Source organism: Amblyomma mixtum, chromosome 1 (assembly GCF_055824585.1).
Source record: "Amblyomma mixtum isolate Tamu chromosome 1, ASM5582458v1, whole genome shotgun sequence".
NCBI classification, from domain to species: Eukaryota; Metazoa; Arthropoda; class Arachnida; order Ixodida; family Ixodidae; genus Amblyomma; species Amblyomma mixtum.
In genome coordinates this window covers 250,618,978-250,634,578 of record NC_143012.1, presented here as the reverse complement: position 1 = coordinate 250,634,578, position 15,601 = coordinate 250,618,978, and the positions used below count along the sequence as shown (strand labels likewise).

The window sequence follows — 15,601 nt, the reverse complement described above, 5'->3', positions numbered from 1 at the left end:
TGTAAATTTTTCAGAAAAAATAATGCCAGATGTACATGATTTCCGGTGAATGGCATTTTGCAGCTGGATATACATGCGATTCTAGTTGGAATCGACCGGTTTCCAGGTGGATGGGCATGATTTCCAGATAAATAATCACGCTAATAACGGAATCTCAATCCCAGGCAGCCCAAAGCGCCACGTCCAGCGCGAATATTGAGAATAGTGGTCGCAGAATGAACACGTCGACCATATTTATAGGCAGCTGTGTAGGGCACTGCAAAAAATTCACTGCCAGCTTCACACCATCGAGTAATTATAGCAGTATATAGGCTGCAATGAACCAGAATGTATCACATTCTGTCACATTCGAAGCTATAGAAATCTCATAAAAAGGAACTGCGCGCATTATGCAACTCAAAATGTGGTCAAAATAATCCAGTTAGACTGAGAAAAGCTTCTTTGGTAAAAAAAAAAAGCTTCGCGATCATTTTATGTGAACAGCTAAGAATAATAAACCGTACGTATGACAAACCCAGAAACTCAGGCATGATTTAAGCAAGGAGGTAGAAATATGTAGAAATATGGCGCTCTCTAACCCCCGCCAATAAAAAAAAATTACGTAGGAAGGCCATGCCGAACTCCACTTTTTCGGCGAAAAATATCCAAGAAGTATACGCATGTGAAATGAGCCCTCGCTCGTAAATTACAGGCCCCTCAAATGGTGTATCTTTCTGTGGCCGCTTAATTTTACTGCCGATGATATTTCTTCACTTTTACCAGTTAACAGCAACTGAAACAAAGATCTCAGTAAAGGAAGCCAAAATAAATGGTACTGGTCGCGGAAGCAAAAGGGATTGACATCTCTGATTACAATTAAAGGAAAGCCGCTGTGGTGGTTACAGTGGTATATGCATCTAATTGGGTGTGTAATGTCTTGATTGTAATGATGCGCAAGACATTGCTGTACATGGATTATTCCGTGGTGTTCTCTTACGAGCGCTAAATAATTATAATCAAATTTCTTTCTCGTGCTATTTCGGTTTCAACAGCCTATAGCAATGGCTGTGACGCCAACGTGTGCTTATAGCTAACAAGGCAAGAGCGGTGCCTAAAGCTGGTCCTTCATAGTGCAGATATCGCGCTTACTGATACTGATAACTGTTGCTATTCTGTGCATGTGCTGTTTGTGTCAGTTTACCGTGCTTATGGTTCACAGGTCACGGGAGACATGAAAAAACTGCGATACGTTGATTAGTCGTTTTACTTCGCTACAATGCAGTCTGCTTCAAGAATCGGAATGACAACGAATGTAGAAGCAGAGATTATATTGTAGTTTTTTCATGTCTCGCGCTTCTTGACCTATAAGCCACTTTGACGGTACAGTCATCGTTCGGCTGTTAAAAACCGAAACCGAAACAGCATGACAAAACATTTCCCTGCTCACAGATCTACAGTATCTACCGCGAAGAAAGAAGAACTGTGAAAAACGGTCATTTACGCTTGTATTAATGAAAAAAAAGGTATTGTTTTGAGAGTTCAGTGGTGCAAAGCGGCGGCGTGATGGTTACGTAACTGTGGAGGCCGAGACCGCGTGCCAATAGCGCAGTCTATTTTTCCATGGTGCGCTCCTTCGTGCCTCGCCTTCGTTGAGTGCGTCTGTTAATCTGTATCGCCTTTTTGGTACTCGGTTCGAAGGCTTTCTTTTACCAGCAGGCCGTGCACTTTATCGCAGCATGCCTCCTAAAAAACGGTAACTTGCTTATTTTGAGCCCGGTGCGTCGTCAGCGAAAGTTCCGCGGCAAACCGTGTGGAGCCAGCGGCAAAGGGAACCGTCGAATGAAGTTTCACAGGTGAGCCGTTGCGCATGGCACGTTTCCAAATACGCCCGCTACCCCCCAATTTCTCCCCGTACTCCTTGGGCTGTACCTTGGGCTTCTACGAAAAAAAAAAATCGATGAGCAGAGGCAAGTAAGCCTGTTTCTAGCGTGTCGTGGGGCCCGCACCGAATCGAGGCGAGTGCATATTTGAGGGATGGGGGCGGATTTAACAGGCAGTGGTGAATAGGTGAGGCGTGTTTCCGAAGTGAATGCAAACAACCATGGAAGAATCGTCTGCCAGCTTTTTCCGGTTACAAATTTCTCCCATGCACTGCCTTCTGCATAGCAAATGCCCTGTATTCGTGCATCGTTCATTCGCTAATCTATTTGTGCTGCGACATTGCGTATTGCACCGTAAGATCAGCGCGTGCTGTGTATGAACGCGTCCTGAGCGCAGAAAATGACAATTACGAAAGGTACGAGTGTTTTCTCGAGTGTATGCACGGCAGTCGGCTGTGTGCGCGAAATAGTTTAACGCGTTGGTCGTTATATATTTGTTTTTTTTTTTGCTGCATCACGAAGGCAACGAAGGCTGAGCTTGCACAGTTTAGCAAACGATTGATGTATTTGCCTCAAAGCGTGTAAAAGCTGCCAGTGGGCTAGCACATACATGCAACTGTGCGCGCAGCGCGTCTCAACACGTCCCACTGCGTACGCATAGAAAGCATCCTACCATTTACATTATTGTGGTTGTACTTCATGCGAGTACACGCTACGAAGCAGGACAGAGCCGACGTCTGGTTGGTCTTGCGATGATGCAATACAATCAGCGGTGTTGCAGTGGAAATAAATTAGTGTTAGAAGCGAATTAACACAGCGACTGCCGTGAAGCAAGCGAGCAGGGGGAGAAATTTGGAACCGGAAGTAGCTGTAGCAGACGACTTTTCGATGAGCCTCTGCGCTGACTCTGGAAACGCACCTCACCCATTGAAGGGGGACAATCTATCCCCCTCCACAAGCCTGAAATTTTGCATAAGAAAACTTTGCTTATCCCAATTTTCCGAAGAAAAAAAAATCTCCAAGCAGTACACAGTTTAAGTGGTTTGCCCTCCCCCCCCCCCCTTACACACACACACACACACTGATGTACTACCCTACTGCCCTTTGCCCCAGAATGAATCTAAATTTTCGTGTAAATGTTGAGGTGTTCAGAGGCAATTCTTGAATTCAAGCGAAGCCACATAGATATGTGCACGTAGACTTGCTGTGGTGACTATGTGTTTAGGTGCTTGGCAGTTGAGCCCGTTTGGTTTCTTGTGTGCCCTTTTGATAGTTTAATGTTAGCTGCCTGTGAACCAGGCAGATGCGGTATTATGAGAAAATGTATTATTTTATTTGCCTATGTTTCCTGCCCACTCAGTTGTGCTAATGCTTGTTCTATGCATGGGTTCATGCCGCTGTTGAGCAACTCTCTTTTTAAAAATATTAGCGTCTCTTGTTGTTGTCTGCCTTGTGTGACTGTTGTGAAATCATACTCAACGAACTGGCCATGCTGAACTGTAAGGCGGCTTGTCGCACTTTCACTCTTGGTCCTACCTTTTTAACACTTTCCCATATAAAATTTAAAGGAGTGTAGATACCAAATTTTGGTTGCCTATGTTTTCTTGTTTGTAATGGTGCGTTAGACATTACTATACATGGAACACCATGAGGTATCTGGCTACAGCTGCCAAATAATAATCAAATTTCATCTCTCACCTGATTCGGCTTCTGTTACAAAAGCAGTGTGATGGCTACGATGTCAGGTCACTATAGGTCACATGAGGCATGAAGACAGCTGCAATATAATCGCTGCTGCTTCACTCATTGCGATTCTGCTGCTGTGGTGGCTCAGTTGTTATGGTTCTCGACTGTTGACTTGAAAAGCGGGGGTTCAGTCCCAGCCACTATGATCACATTTCAATGAGGTGAAATGCTAGAGTCTCATGTGTTCCGCGATGTCAATACACATTCGAGAACCCCAGGTGTGGGTGAAATTATCCTGAGCCCTCCACTTTGGGATCCCTCATAGCCGGGGTCGCTTTAGGACGCCACAACTCCCATGAACCATGCACCGAACCCATTGCCATCCCAGCTCTTGCGGCAAGCTGTATTTAGCATCACAGTGAATTAAAATTATGAAGCAGTGATTATGCTGCACTTTTTATTTGTGTCTCACCTGACTTATACTGACCTTTCACGTTGTAGCCATTACTTGACTGTTGAAGCTGAAACAGGTGAGATACGAAATTCGATTATAAATTATTTAGTGATTGTAGGTCAATGTCACATGGTGGTCCATGTATACTATCTCTTATGGATCATTATAAAGAAAAAAACATAGACCTGTGATGAAAATATTAAAATGTGAAGGGAATCGGAATGATGTTCATGCGGAATGATACCAACTCGGGGTATACATGAACAGGTTGCAGTCATTCACTTCGATACTGATGTTTTTTTCTTCTGTTGCTGATGTAGCCTTTCCATTGTTGTTTGTAGCAAGCTGAAGATGAGGTGCATGACAACGCCTCTACAAGTCATCCCAACTTGGATGATGAGCCTTCAACCCTGCATCTTGATGACAGCATTTCTGATGCACAACTGCCAAGGCTTGATGAGGACACCAATGGGCTTGACAACCATGTGCTAGAGGACCCCGATGAATACTTGTCGGAATTTATCAGAGTGAACTCTGAGTCGAGACTTCCACACAGAACACTACCCACCTGCAGGCGATGCTGCTTGTATTAACATTATTAACATTTGTTGTTGCTGCTGGCCTTCCTTGGACACAAGTGGACAGCTTGTTGAAGCTGTTGAATGCATTTCTTGGCCAGAACGTCTTCCCATCGACAAAATATGGCTTTAGGAAGTTATGGGATTTGCACAAATCAAGGATGGTGGAAGTCCATACATACTGCCCAACGTGTGAGTGCCTGACATCAAGCTGCGGCCTAGATTTCCAGCACTGCACTAATTGTGCAGCCACAATGACTATGGCACAGCTGGTGAAAAAAAGGAAGCTTTTTCATAACTGTCGACCTGAAGCATCAGCTACAGTGTCTCTTAAAGAAGTTTGGGGATATAGTTGGCGCAAACCTCCAGAAACTGACAGCTGAAACTCATCAGGGAGCTTATAAGGATGTCACAGATGGCCAACTGTACAGAAAGGTCCGCCATGAAAGGAACATGAATTGGAGTGACCTGACTGTTACCGCTAACAGCGATGGATCGCCAGTATTTAAGTCGAGCAAAGGGTCAGTCTGGCCAATTCAAGTAGCGCTCAATGAGCTCCCTCTTCCCTATCGTTGGAAGAACATCCTCATCGGCGTCATTTGGTTTGCCAAAGGTCACCCACCTACTCGCCTCTACTTGAAGACATTTGTTGAGAAATTCCACACTATGGGCAGCTTCACGTGGTCATTTGCCAGCAAAGTTGTGCAGTCAACAGTGAATGTGTTGTGCTTTTGTGTTGACTCGCCAGCTCGCGCTTCACTGCTGAATGCTAAGCAATACAACGGATACTATGGCTGTTCTTGGTGCCTTCAAAAAGAAACGCTTGTTGATGGTAAGAATTGTTTCAGTCATATTACAAGCTTTGCCTCGTCTGCTTTCTGCACACTGTACAGCTCTAAGAACATAATTTTGTTGCTTAAATGCATTCACATGCAACAAGCAACATACTCGTATCTCATGTGGTTGGTATCAACTGTTACCAGGTATAACAATACTGGTTCATATCAGTTTGAACAAGGTTATGTTCTAATACAAAAACAACTTGGTGTTGCAGCAACTTGGTGATGGAGGGCCATGGTGATGACGTGACAATCTGTGCTTCCCCATAAAAGCAGTGAAAGAAATTTCACTTGGGAAGGATTATCACCCATATGGGGGAGAGAGAGACTCGAAGATGATATGGCAGAGAAAAGGATGGCAAAGTTGCTTGAGTGTGACAGCTGTAACTCTGCTGCTTAGTCTTTTAAAGAAATTTTTCTATTCACATATTCCAGAGATGGAGCCTGACAAGTGCCAGGGTATAGCTGTTTTCGACCATAGGGATCACAGGTCTTCTAAAACTCCTCATAAGTATTCTGAAACAAAAGGCTGTTGTGGGGTGCTTAGTTTACTCTCTAGCAGCCATAATAACAAAGGAAGGACATTTTGCGCGTTGGTGAGCAGTTACATTTAGCTTTGTGTTTACTGTGAGAAATATGTGCAGATATGCACAGGGCACTTATTTCTAGCTACGAGGAGATTGGGCGCTGTTAATTATGTGAGCAAATGTCTGTGCTGTCTGTTTAAACTCTTGTGATAAGTTATTGTCTGGTGATCCAAGACGTACGAGGTGTGAAGACTGGAATCACAGTTGTCACCTGTGGTGCACATGTATGGATTCAGAATGGAAAAAATTGTCACTTGGAAGTTCTATATTACACAAGCACTCTTGTAAACTTTTGTACCTCTTCCTGCAGAAGCTATGCACATTAAAGGTCAGGAAGATTGACTGTGCAGGTCAGATTCTATAGTGATCCTAATAATCCAGAGCTTTTCATTACCATCTCCCATAGCCTAGGTCTACCTCTTGGAAGTTGGGTTCTGCAGTGAAAAATAGGGCATGCAAGCTCCACATGTTGACCTATTGCCCATGTACATATTCTGAGTGTAACATGAAAAGCCTAATTTTGTAAAATGGGTTTGTGCATTGATTAAAGGTAGATGTGGCACCATTGCATGCAGTTTAAGTTATTGTAGCATTTCATAACCATCACTTACATGTGCATTCGTACTCTCCTGTCTGTTCTTTAGCATGTATTTCTTTGTTTATTATGCATAGTACTATGAGAAATTTGTCATTTCTTTTTTCAGGCACCCTGAAATATATCATGGAGGGGCGAGATATGGTCGAGCGATGCCATGGCACTGTGTACAGTACAATGAAACTTGCAGCCAGGCGAGACCGTCCTGTGGATGGTATGAAGGGCTTGTCAGCCGTCGCAACCCTCAGCACATTGGACCTGGCGTGGGGCTTTCCACCGGACTACGTGCACTGCGTACTGGAAGGTGTCACATCGCAGCAAATGGAACTTTGGCTGTGTTCACCAGGAAGTGCCTGGCACATTGGGAATCATGTGAGGGAGTTGAATGACCGCCTGTTGAAAATTCGGCCATCAATTTCACCAGATTGCGAAGACTGGTAACTGAGCGCTCGTTTTGGAAAGCTACAGAGTGGAGATATTGGCTTCTTTATTACAGTGCACCTTGCCTCTTCAATATGCTCCCGCAGAGATATTTGACGCATTTCTGCCTTCTTGCACAGAATTTATTTTTACTCTTACAAGCAAGTGTTGAAGAGAGATTTTTTGTGCCGAAAGGCTTCTTGTGGAGTTTGTTGAGCAGATGTCAATTCTCTATGGTGAACACACCCTGACATTCAATGTGCACCAACTTGTGCACCTTGCAAAATCTGTGCGCATGACTGGGCCACTGTGGGCAACCTCTACCTTCCCATTTGAAGGAGGGAATGGTGACATTCTCAAGCTGGTTTCTGCAGCGAAAGGTGTTCCACATTAAATAGCAGAGCGCTTCATCATGCAAGAGGTGCAGAAGTCCCTGAAGCGTCTGGTGCTACTGCCACCCTACCTGAACAAGCAGCAAAAGCTGATCTCGGGGAAGCAAGGCAATAAGCTCCAGTTAGGAGTATTAGGTTCGCCATTGCAGCCTGGAAGTCTTGAATGCCATATTCTGGATTTGATCAGCCAGACCATTGGTGCTGTGCCCAGTATGAGTGAATACCTCAGAGCACGTATTAAAGGGTTCACGTACATAGTGCCAATTACAACAGGACCGAGAAAACGTGCTCTGAATATATTCTAACAGATGATGGCAAGTTCTTGCGAGTGATCAAAATCTTTTTAGTGGAAAACAGTATCTTCTTACTCTGCCAAGAACTAATTACCGAGGAAAGCTTTATGGCTTTCATGTTCACTGCTGAACACCCTCCGACTGATGTTGGGTTGTGCCTAATTTGTGAGCAGAAAGTTATTTCACCTTGTGTGCTTGTGGCACAGAGCGACCAGTCACATATTGTGAAGGTGCCCAATTTCTATGAAAGTGATTAGGAACAGATGCCAGGGACAAATTTAAATTGGCTTATAGCCAATCCCTGCGACGCTGCATATGACCAGAAGTTTTCTATGTTGTCCGTCTAGAGCCCAATTATGCATGCTGAAGGACACTGTTCCCGCTCTGTTTTTTTTTTTTGCACAGTCCATTTTATTTGTTTGTAGTCTTATGTTTTAAAGCATTGGGTCGATGCTTCTTTGAAAGGGGAGAAATTCTGTTAACCTCTGTAGTGTTTGTTTATTCTTCAGTGTTGCCGGTGCGCCGCTTTATTGCTTTGGCTGTGATGCAAGACGCGACCAGATTTATCTCGATTGATCACATCCAGGCGGAGCCGCTTCTACGTTATTCCAGAATGTTCTAGTAACTTTGCACGCTTTATCTCGAAAGTTCGCTATCAGCTTTAAATTCAGCATGGCCAAGAGCGGCAGGTATTCTGTCCGACCGCAGAGTTCGCTTCTTGCTACACCGCCGCGGAGTCATTCAGTTCTTTGCTTGTGCAAGTCAGCACAAAAAGAGTTTCGGTTAGAAGCAATTTTCGCTGTCTTCTTGCTCTCCGTACTGCAGTCACCACTCTGTGACAATATTTGCCTCAGTTGTATGGAAGGTGTGCACCTTTTGCTGCATATGTCATTTGAAGTTTATTTCCTTGTTCTCGATTATTGTGAAACATCTCTGCATCTCTGTGTTGCACTGTTATAGGTCATTTTATATAGAAGAAGCATTCTGTCTAATGTCCAGTGTGTAGTCCTGTTTGTAATTACTAAAGTTGAATGCACGTGGCTTGTAATCGCATTTTTCATATGCCATATTTGGCCTAAGGCTCAAATGTACGTGTTTTGGTTTGTTATGTGAGATTGTTAGTGTGTTATGTGAGGTTTGTTAAAATAGCGCTTCATTTTTGTGTAAATAAAGAATTATGATGTTTGATATATAATTTTCACATATGTTTATGAAAACATGTTAGGAGGTTACCTTAATTATCATTCTACTCAACATTGTTTCACAGAGGCGATTAGATCTAGAAGGGCGACCTTCTGCTGCATACGTTCTGCTTGAATTGGTATGTTGAGGCATTTGCATCAGCACATAACATCCAGTGAAGCAAAGTTAGGGCATGCTTAAGCATGAAACACTTCTGCCCTTCGCTTTACCTGAAAAATGGTTGGTATAGTTCTATACTGCACTTTGTGATCAGTGCGGCGCGTTAGACAAGAAGTCCAGATTAGGATGGATGCACTCTACCAATATTTGTCTTGGCTGTGTATGCCCCCAAACTGAAGTAAACTAAATTAGGTACTGCAGTGTAGTTGTATACGTTTACAACAGCACACTAACTTCCTCTGTGTGTCAGCCAGAATGTGGTTGATTGGTGTCCAAACCTTAATGCCTATTCAAAGTGTTTTTCATGCCAAAATTAACCAATCCACACTTAAGTGCAATTTGTCTGGTGTGCACACTGCAACACACCAGCCCAGTCTGGCGTGGACGCTGCAACACACCAACCCAGTCTGGTGTGCACACTACGACACACCAACCCAGTCTGGTGTGCACTCTACGACACACCAAACCGGGCTGGTGTGCACACTACAACACACCAAACCGGGCTGGTGTGCACACTACAACACACCAAACCGGGCTGGTGTGCACACTACAACACACCAAACCGGGCTGGTGTGCACACTACAACACACCAGCCCGGTCTGGTGTTAACATCAGAACACACTACAGAAGCTGGTGTTCACACTAGGAAACACCAGAACACACCAAGCCATCCTGGTGTATTTTTCAACTGGGATCACACACACAGAACAGAAAAATCTACAAGAATAACGCCACCTGCTTTCTTGAGCTTCTGTGAACAATACATTTGAAAGCAATTTCTGGCTCTCTCTCGATCCCTCCGGGAAAGTTCAGTAAAGAAATTTGGAAACATCGGAAATTACAGGAAAAAAAATTCGTTAATTTAATAAACTAAAACTACCTGCAGTTTCTGCTTCTGGCCTTTATGCTTGAAGCAAATAAAAGCTCCTGGATTGCTGTTTTGTTTCAGTTCTTTGAATTTTTAACCTGCATCTCGGCGACAGGCCCAAGCTGCCTGGATGAACGCAGTTCTGACACGCTTGTGTATTGATGGTAAAGGAGCAGTTCATTATAATTTCTGCAGCTAAGTGTTGTAACGGTGCGTGGGTTGAAGCAGTTATTTCCTTCAATGTGCCACGCCATGGTCATGAAGGTGAAATTTAGTCAAAAGCTATGTTGTTAATCATTACAAAAGTGATGTCATTGTAAAGGTGATGAAGAAATGCACGTTGTGAAAGGGCGTATATTGTCGGTACACCGCATCGCTTACATTATGCTCGTAGTAAGTTTGCTCGCGACAGCCAAAAGTCATGGTTAAGGAATGCGGCTCACCAACAGAGAAGGTAAGCATTCCTTTGGGGCTCGCTGTCTGGGCAGTCCCGTCCGACTTCAAAAAGCGGGAAGGATCGAATGTATCTGGATCCTTCCACTGTTTCGGATCTCTATGCACTGCGAGAAGGTTCGGCAGGACCATCGTATTTTCAACGACCAAGTACTCTCCGAACTTGGTGTCTCGTGCGACCCTGAAGAGAACAAATCAATGTTTTTCTTCTCCGTCAGTAGCTCTTTCTTTCATTCGTACTTAAAGAGAGTTAATGAATTTACCTGTCATTCGCACACAAAAACGCCGGTTCACTGAAACTGGAAGTAAATACTTGCAGAAAGAGATAAGTGACTGCTAGCCGCTACCAAGCGGGCAACGGGTGCGTGGGCAATAGTGGCCCAGAAGAATTTGTGCTCTATCTGTGGCCACAAGACGAAGAAGGGTAACCCTTTTGTTACTTACTTTTCTTCTGCAAGGAAATATATTCTGACTTTGCTTAAGAGCCCAGATATTTGAAATCTTGATACCATGCTGATGAGTATGCAATTCACAGAATAAATGCTAATCAGAGGTACACCTTTTGTGCCTTGCATGCATACCGCGACTCGTGTCTATGAGATAGGGTGTACTTGTTTTCCAGAGAAATGGAGGGGCAGATTTCGTCAGGAAAGAATACCAATCAAGCAGGCACCCTGTAGACTTCCATCACACAAAAATCTATACCTGACTAAGGAGCCTCAGTAACCTCTGTTGAGATGAATAGTTTTACAGACCTTTCGTATGTGTGGTTTTGCGAGTAGCTTTGCAATTTAAAAGAAAGTCTTGTTCGACTAGTTGGTCGTTGCTAACCTATCGTTAAAGACGAGAACCAAAGCAGACGGGACTGAGCGCTCAGTCTCATATTCCTTCCTTGTATCTGTGTGTGTTCTGAGCCTTTAAACAAGGAAGATAGCCTTGCAGTATTGCAGGTCTTGTGACATTTTCGATCGAACAACCGCATTCTTTGTGGGACATGCCAAAAAGGGTTTTCTGGCGGGCTAGTTAGTGCTTCTCGTTCATGATTAAACTGCGCGAAAGAACGGGGACAGAGACAGAAAACACGCGCTCTGAGTGTGTACGTGTTTTCTGTCTCTGTCCCCGTTCTTTCACGCAGTTTAATCATGAACGGGTTGTGCGATAGTTGATGCGATTAGAAAAAAAAAACCTTGGACATACAAGGAAGTATATCCACATATCTAGGTGCAGAAAAACATAAATTCAAAGCAGTGATATCTGACAATTCATTCGACATACAAAATGCCTTTAAAGAAAAATACGGGATCAGGCTTCAGCAAAACGAACGCCTGCCCTGCCTGCCCTGCCTTGAATCCTGCCAATACGCCATCCTGGAACGCCAGTGGTGAAAAAGCAGTGGTTCGCCGGGTCACCACGATGCAGAGGTCGACCAGCGTGTGCCAGCCACTTCTTCCTTTTCGGGTTTCCGCCCCTGCCGGCCACGCGGGTCGCTACAGATATATTTGCCCCTTTCTTTCCGCTCTCTGCGGATTTGTGGAAAGGGATCTTATTATGGCTCTGTACCCTTCCAGCCAAGCAATATAATAAAGTGTACCTGTATAGGGTGATAGAGGTTGGCTATAAAATGCTTGAATTATGTAGAATACTGGCCACTGAGCGTTTATGCTGTGTACGGGATCTCAAAAGAAGCTGATAATTTTCAATATTCATTTAAATATTTCCGCTTTCGCCTGTTGCGACGTCCAGTTGGGCTGGGCTTTCGCGCAAAACGTGGCAAACGACGTCGTCCTATAGTGCAAGGGGCGTCTCCAGATGGAGGTTATCATTGGCTCGCCGCTCCAACTCTTTCAGATGTCGCGTAGCTACCATGGCCACGGCCAATCCGGCGCGTCAGGAAGCTTTCCGCGCGTGTCGGCTGATTAGCCAAGTGGTTGGGGCCTGCGGTGAAGCAGCCATGTTCCCGCATAGAAAAATTCATGAGAAGAGGGAAAAGCGCGAAGACGCCGAAATCCAAATTTTGGCTCAGATAACTCAGCTTCGACACAACGCATTAAAAATGTTGTTGTTGGAGGACATTTGTGACGCGAAGTCCTTTAAAATCCTTTCAGAGCCCCCTTATGGAAGTTGTGTGACACAGTGCTCTCTATTTCAACAACCCGGATAGGAAAAGCCCCATTCTCTTCTGTCCTCATTTGCTTCCCTCTTTGCCACATTTTTAAGAAAGACCTCTTCAACAATAATATCTTCATGCCTGGGTCTAAATATTTGCGTCATCATCGCTTTCTCGCTGAAGTATTATCAGCTGACTTACATCGACTGCAAGACAAAAGCCCCTTCCATTGCCCTGCAATAACCCTGCTCGGCACCAGCTCCCGTTTTGCTATAATTGCAAATTTTCTAATCTCCTATGCCCTAATGTTTATCTTCCCCTTTGCTGTGTTTTCATTCTCTGAAATTCCTCTTCTCCGCGCTGAAGTATGAGTGTGCGTAAAGAGCTAATGAGCTACTTTATCGAGCACCAGAATACATATACATCCAAAGTGTGTCGGCATGGTCACCGATGACAGCAGGTATAGTAAGTACTCCCCCGTGATTTCTATTTTTACCACCTTTTGTTCTGGTGTTCTCAATATTACTCGGCGAACACAAGAATATGGAGTAGCCCACCCTCGAGGTATGTTGAAAGGGGCGGCCACTTTCCAGCGGAACATCTCCCATATTGTCGCCATGGTGAGCGGCATGCGCACGTGGTCCTCCCATTTTGGCGAGCTGTCAGAGCCCACCACAGAGTCAATCTCTCGATGCAGCTCGGCTTGCAGCGTGTCCGCGCGGATGGCTAGGTTGAGAAGGTTCCAGTGCAGATACTGGGGCCCAAGTACGGCTGTGGCTGTGAGTATGTCCACCATGTTCCCGACCAGGGCGTCAACTGCAAAATAATGACAGGCAACCATGCAACGAAGCACCAGTTTCTTATGCAAGAGATTCTATAGTTTGAGAGCAGGGGATCTAGCTTATATTATTTTATTCCTAAGTATTAACCACTGAATATAAATAATGCTGTAGTTTTACAATGTCATTAGAGCCGCCGCGGTGGCTCAATGGTTGTAGCCCTCAGCTCCTGAACCGAAAGACGAGGGTTCAATCCCGGCCGCGGCGGTCGAATTTCGCTGCAGGCAAAATCCTAGAAGGCCATGCACTGTGCGTTGTCAGTGCACGGTAAAGAATTCCAGGTGGCCGAAACTTCCCGAGCCCTTCACTACGGAGTCCCCTATAGCCTGAGTCGCTTTGGGACTTTAAACCGGTATAAACCAAAAACCAAACAATGTCAATTGTATTTATTTATTATTAGTTTTTAAATACATAGCCTTTTAAATACATAAATTTATTAGGTTTTAAATACATAGCCTATTCCAATAGATCGGGAAAACGCTTCGACTAACCTTGCTTTTTGGTTCATGTTTTCGGGGAAGTGCTTGTTTGGCTACTCTGCCTGTGGAGAACGCTTGCCAGATAAGACACTGTTTCTCGTGAGATGTTCTTCCCAGCGGAAGATGTCCTTCTGGCCATGACTACATGAATTGAACCCACGAGGAAGATGCCGGTGTCCAATGTGTTCACAGCTCACCTCTGAAGTAAGGGTTCTGGACTTTCTCGGCTTCATGTAATTTTTCCATATAAAGGTCGATGTAGCTCCGTTCACGTTGATCAGTTTTGGAGTCGTTGTTAATCTCTATTAATTGCCTAAAAAGAAAAACCACAAATTTTTGTAAATTCAACGCGACAGCGTTAATGGCCCTGTTCAACAAAAAACCTTGCGACGTCTTTGTGGGTAGGAAGCTTTGTATATACCGTTCTCTTGCCAATTTACGCGTCACGCCAATAGCTGTCGTTGCGGCTGGACGAAAGCGAAACGCAGCATCGTACAGTTGTCGTAGGAACGGCATCGAAACCTCTGTCGAAACGTAAGAAGCTTTATATCTCGTTTCCTCAAATAATTCGTGCACTGTGTGCACGAATTAATTGAGGAAACTCTCTGTGTGCGTGCACGAATTATTCGTCTTTAATTCTCAGCTCTCCTCCTCCTACCAAATTATCGAAATTTTGCTACCCCTGTCGTCGTCGACGTCGGTGGCGGTGTGAGCGAAAAAGCAGGTGCCTCCTGCCACCTAGGTCACGTGACCTTGTGACATAAGCGCAACCTGCCCACCATGGCAGGTGCAGCTAAGTTCTTGTTTTGTCTCCTCAAGGTGCTCGGCATGAGAAACCTGGGTCTCACAGCCCCACCGTTAGTTGTTTGAAACAGTGGCGCATCGCTTAACGGCTGCACTGCGGCGTGCTTTGAATGTTTTCACAACCTCCAGCGATATATGAATCTAGAGAATGAGCAATTCCACACTTATGAGTCTTTACCCATTCAAGGTAGCGCGTCATAGCTTTAAAGGCGGGGCTTAAGAGTCACCTGCAGTTTTTCGTCCAACTCGTTAACAGTAGCCAGATGGCTCTATTAACTCCTAATATACAATAAGGTGAAAAATATAAAATATTTCTCATTGGTGCTCACGCTATCAACAGAAGAGTAGAAGGTGCAGAATTTCACTCGCTTAACAGTGGTCAAAGTGATAAATGCTGTAGTTTTTCAATATTCCATACTGCTTTTATTCGTCGCATCTTAGGGTAGAAATAAAGAAAAATGTCATGTCACACATCTGTGTCTAATTGTGCTGCCATGGTGGTGATACCCAATTTGAAAAGCGAGTTATGACCGTTCTTTTCGAGAACTAAGTCAACACTAACCAAAGTACTCTGCCTCTCTAGCGCAAAACCCACAGTGATGAACTTCTATGAACTAACTTTTCCCTTCTGTACGGAACTCATAACAGGCGTAACAAAGGGCGATACAAAGCGGATTTGTTAAAGGCAGCAAGCAATATGGCAGCAATATCCAAAACGGCTTCCACCCGCCACTTCCATATCCCGACGGGACGGTGGCATGCATGGATGCATTAGTGGCGCCGAGAATATGTTCCATGTCATGAAAAAAATGCATTTTTTCCTGATCTATGCTTATAAATTAGTATATACGCAGTATTTGCACCATGTGGAGTTATTTTATTTTGGAAGCATGTCATAGCGATGTGTCAGAGCTTCGTGTCAGTTTTGTTATACCTCGAGCCAAATAAATGACTGTGCATTCTCTGAGATTCATGCCAGGGCAACA

The 15,601-nt window shown here is 44.5% G+C and overlaps 1 protein-coding gene and 1 long non-coding RNA gene across 2 annotated transcripts in view; one reads left to right on the top strand and one right to left on the bottom strand.

Annotated features, from left to right (window-relative positions):
* The window catches only part of LOC149371470 (cytochrome P450 2H2-like), a 50,575-nt gene that overhangs the window by 14,846 nt on the left and 20,128 nt on the right, over positions 1-15,601 (bottom strand). Inside the window, exons 6-8 of the mRNA XM_089580211.1 lie at positions 14,009-14,124; positions 13,051-13,309; positions 10,377-10,567 (exon numbers count right to left, since the gene is read on the bottom strand). Of these exons, the coding sequence (XP_089436337.1) occupies positions 10,377-10,567; positions 13,051-13,309; positions 14,009-14,124 (566 nt within the window). The remainder of the gene's footprint in view (positions 1-10,376; positions 10,568-13,050; positions 13,310-14,008; positions 14,125-15,601) is intronic.
* Positions 1,599-8,915, top strand: LOC149371471 (uncharacterized). The gene is made up of 3 exons (XR_016286885.1): positions 1,599-1,832; positions 4,341-5,409; positions 6,708-8,915. It is a non-coding gene; the product is annotated as an uncharacterized LOC149371471 (long non-coding RNA).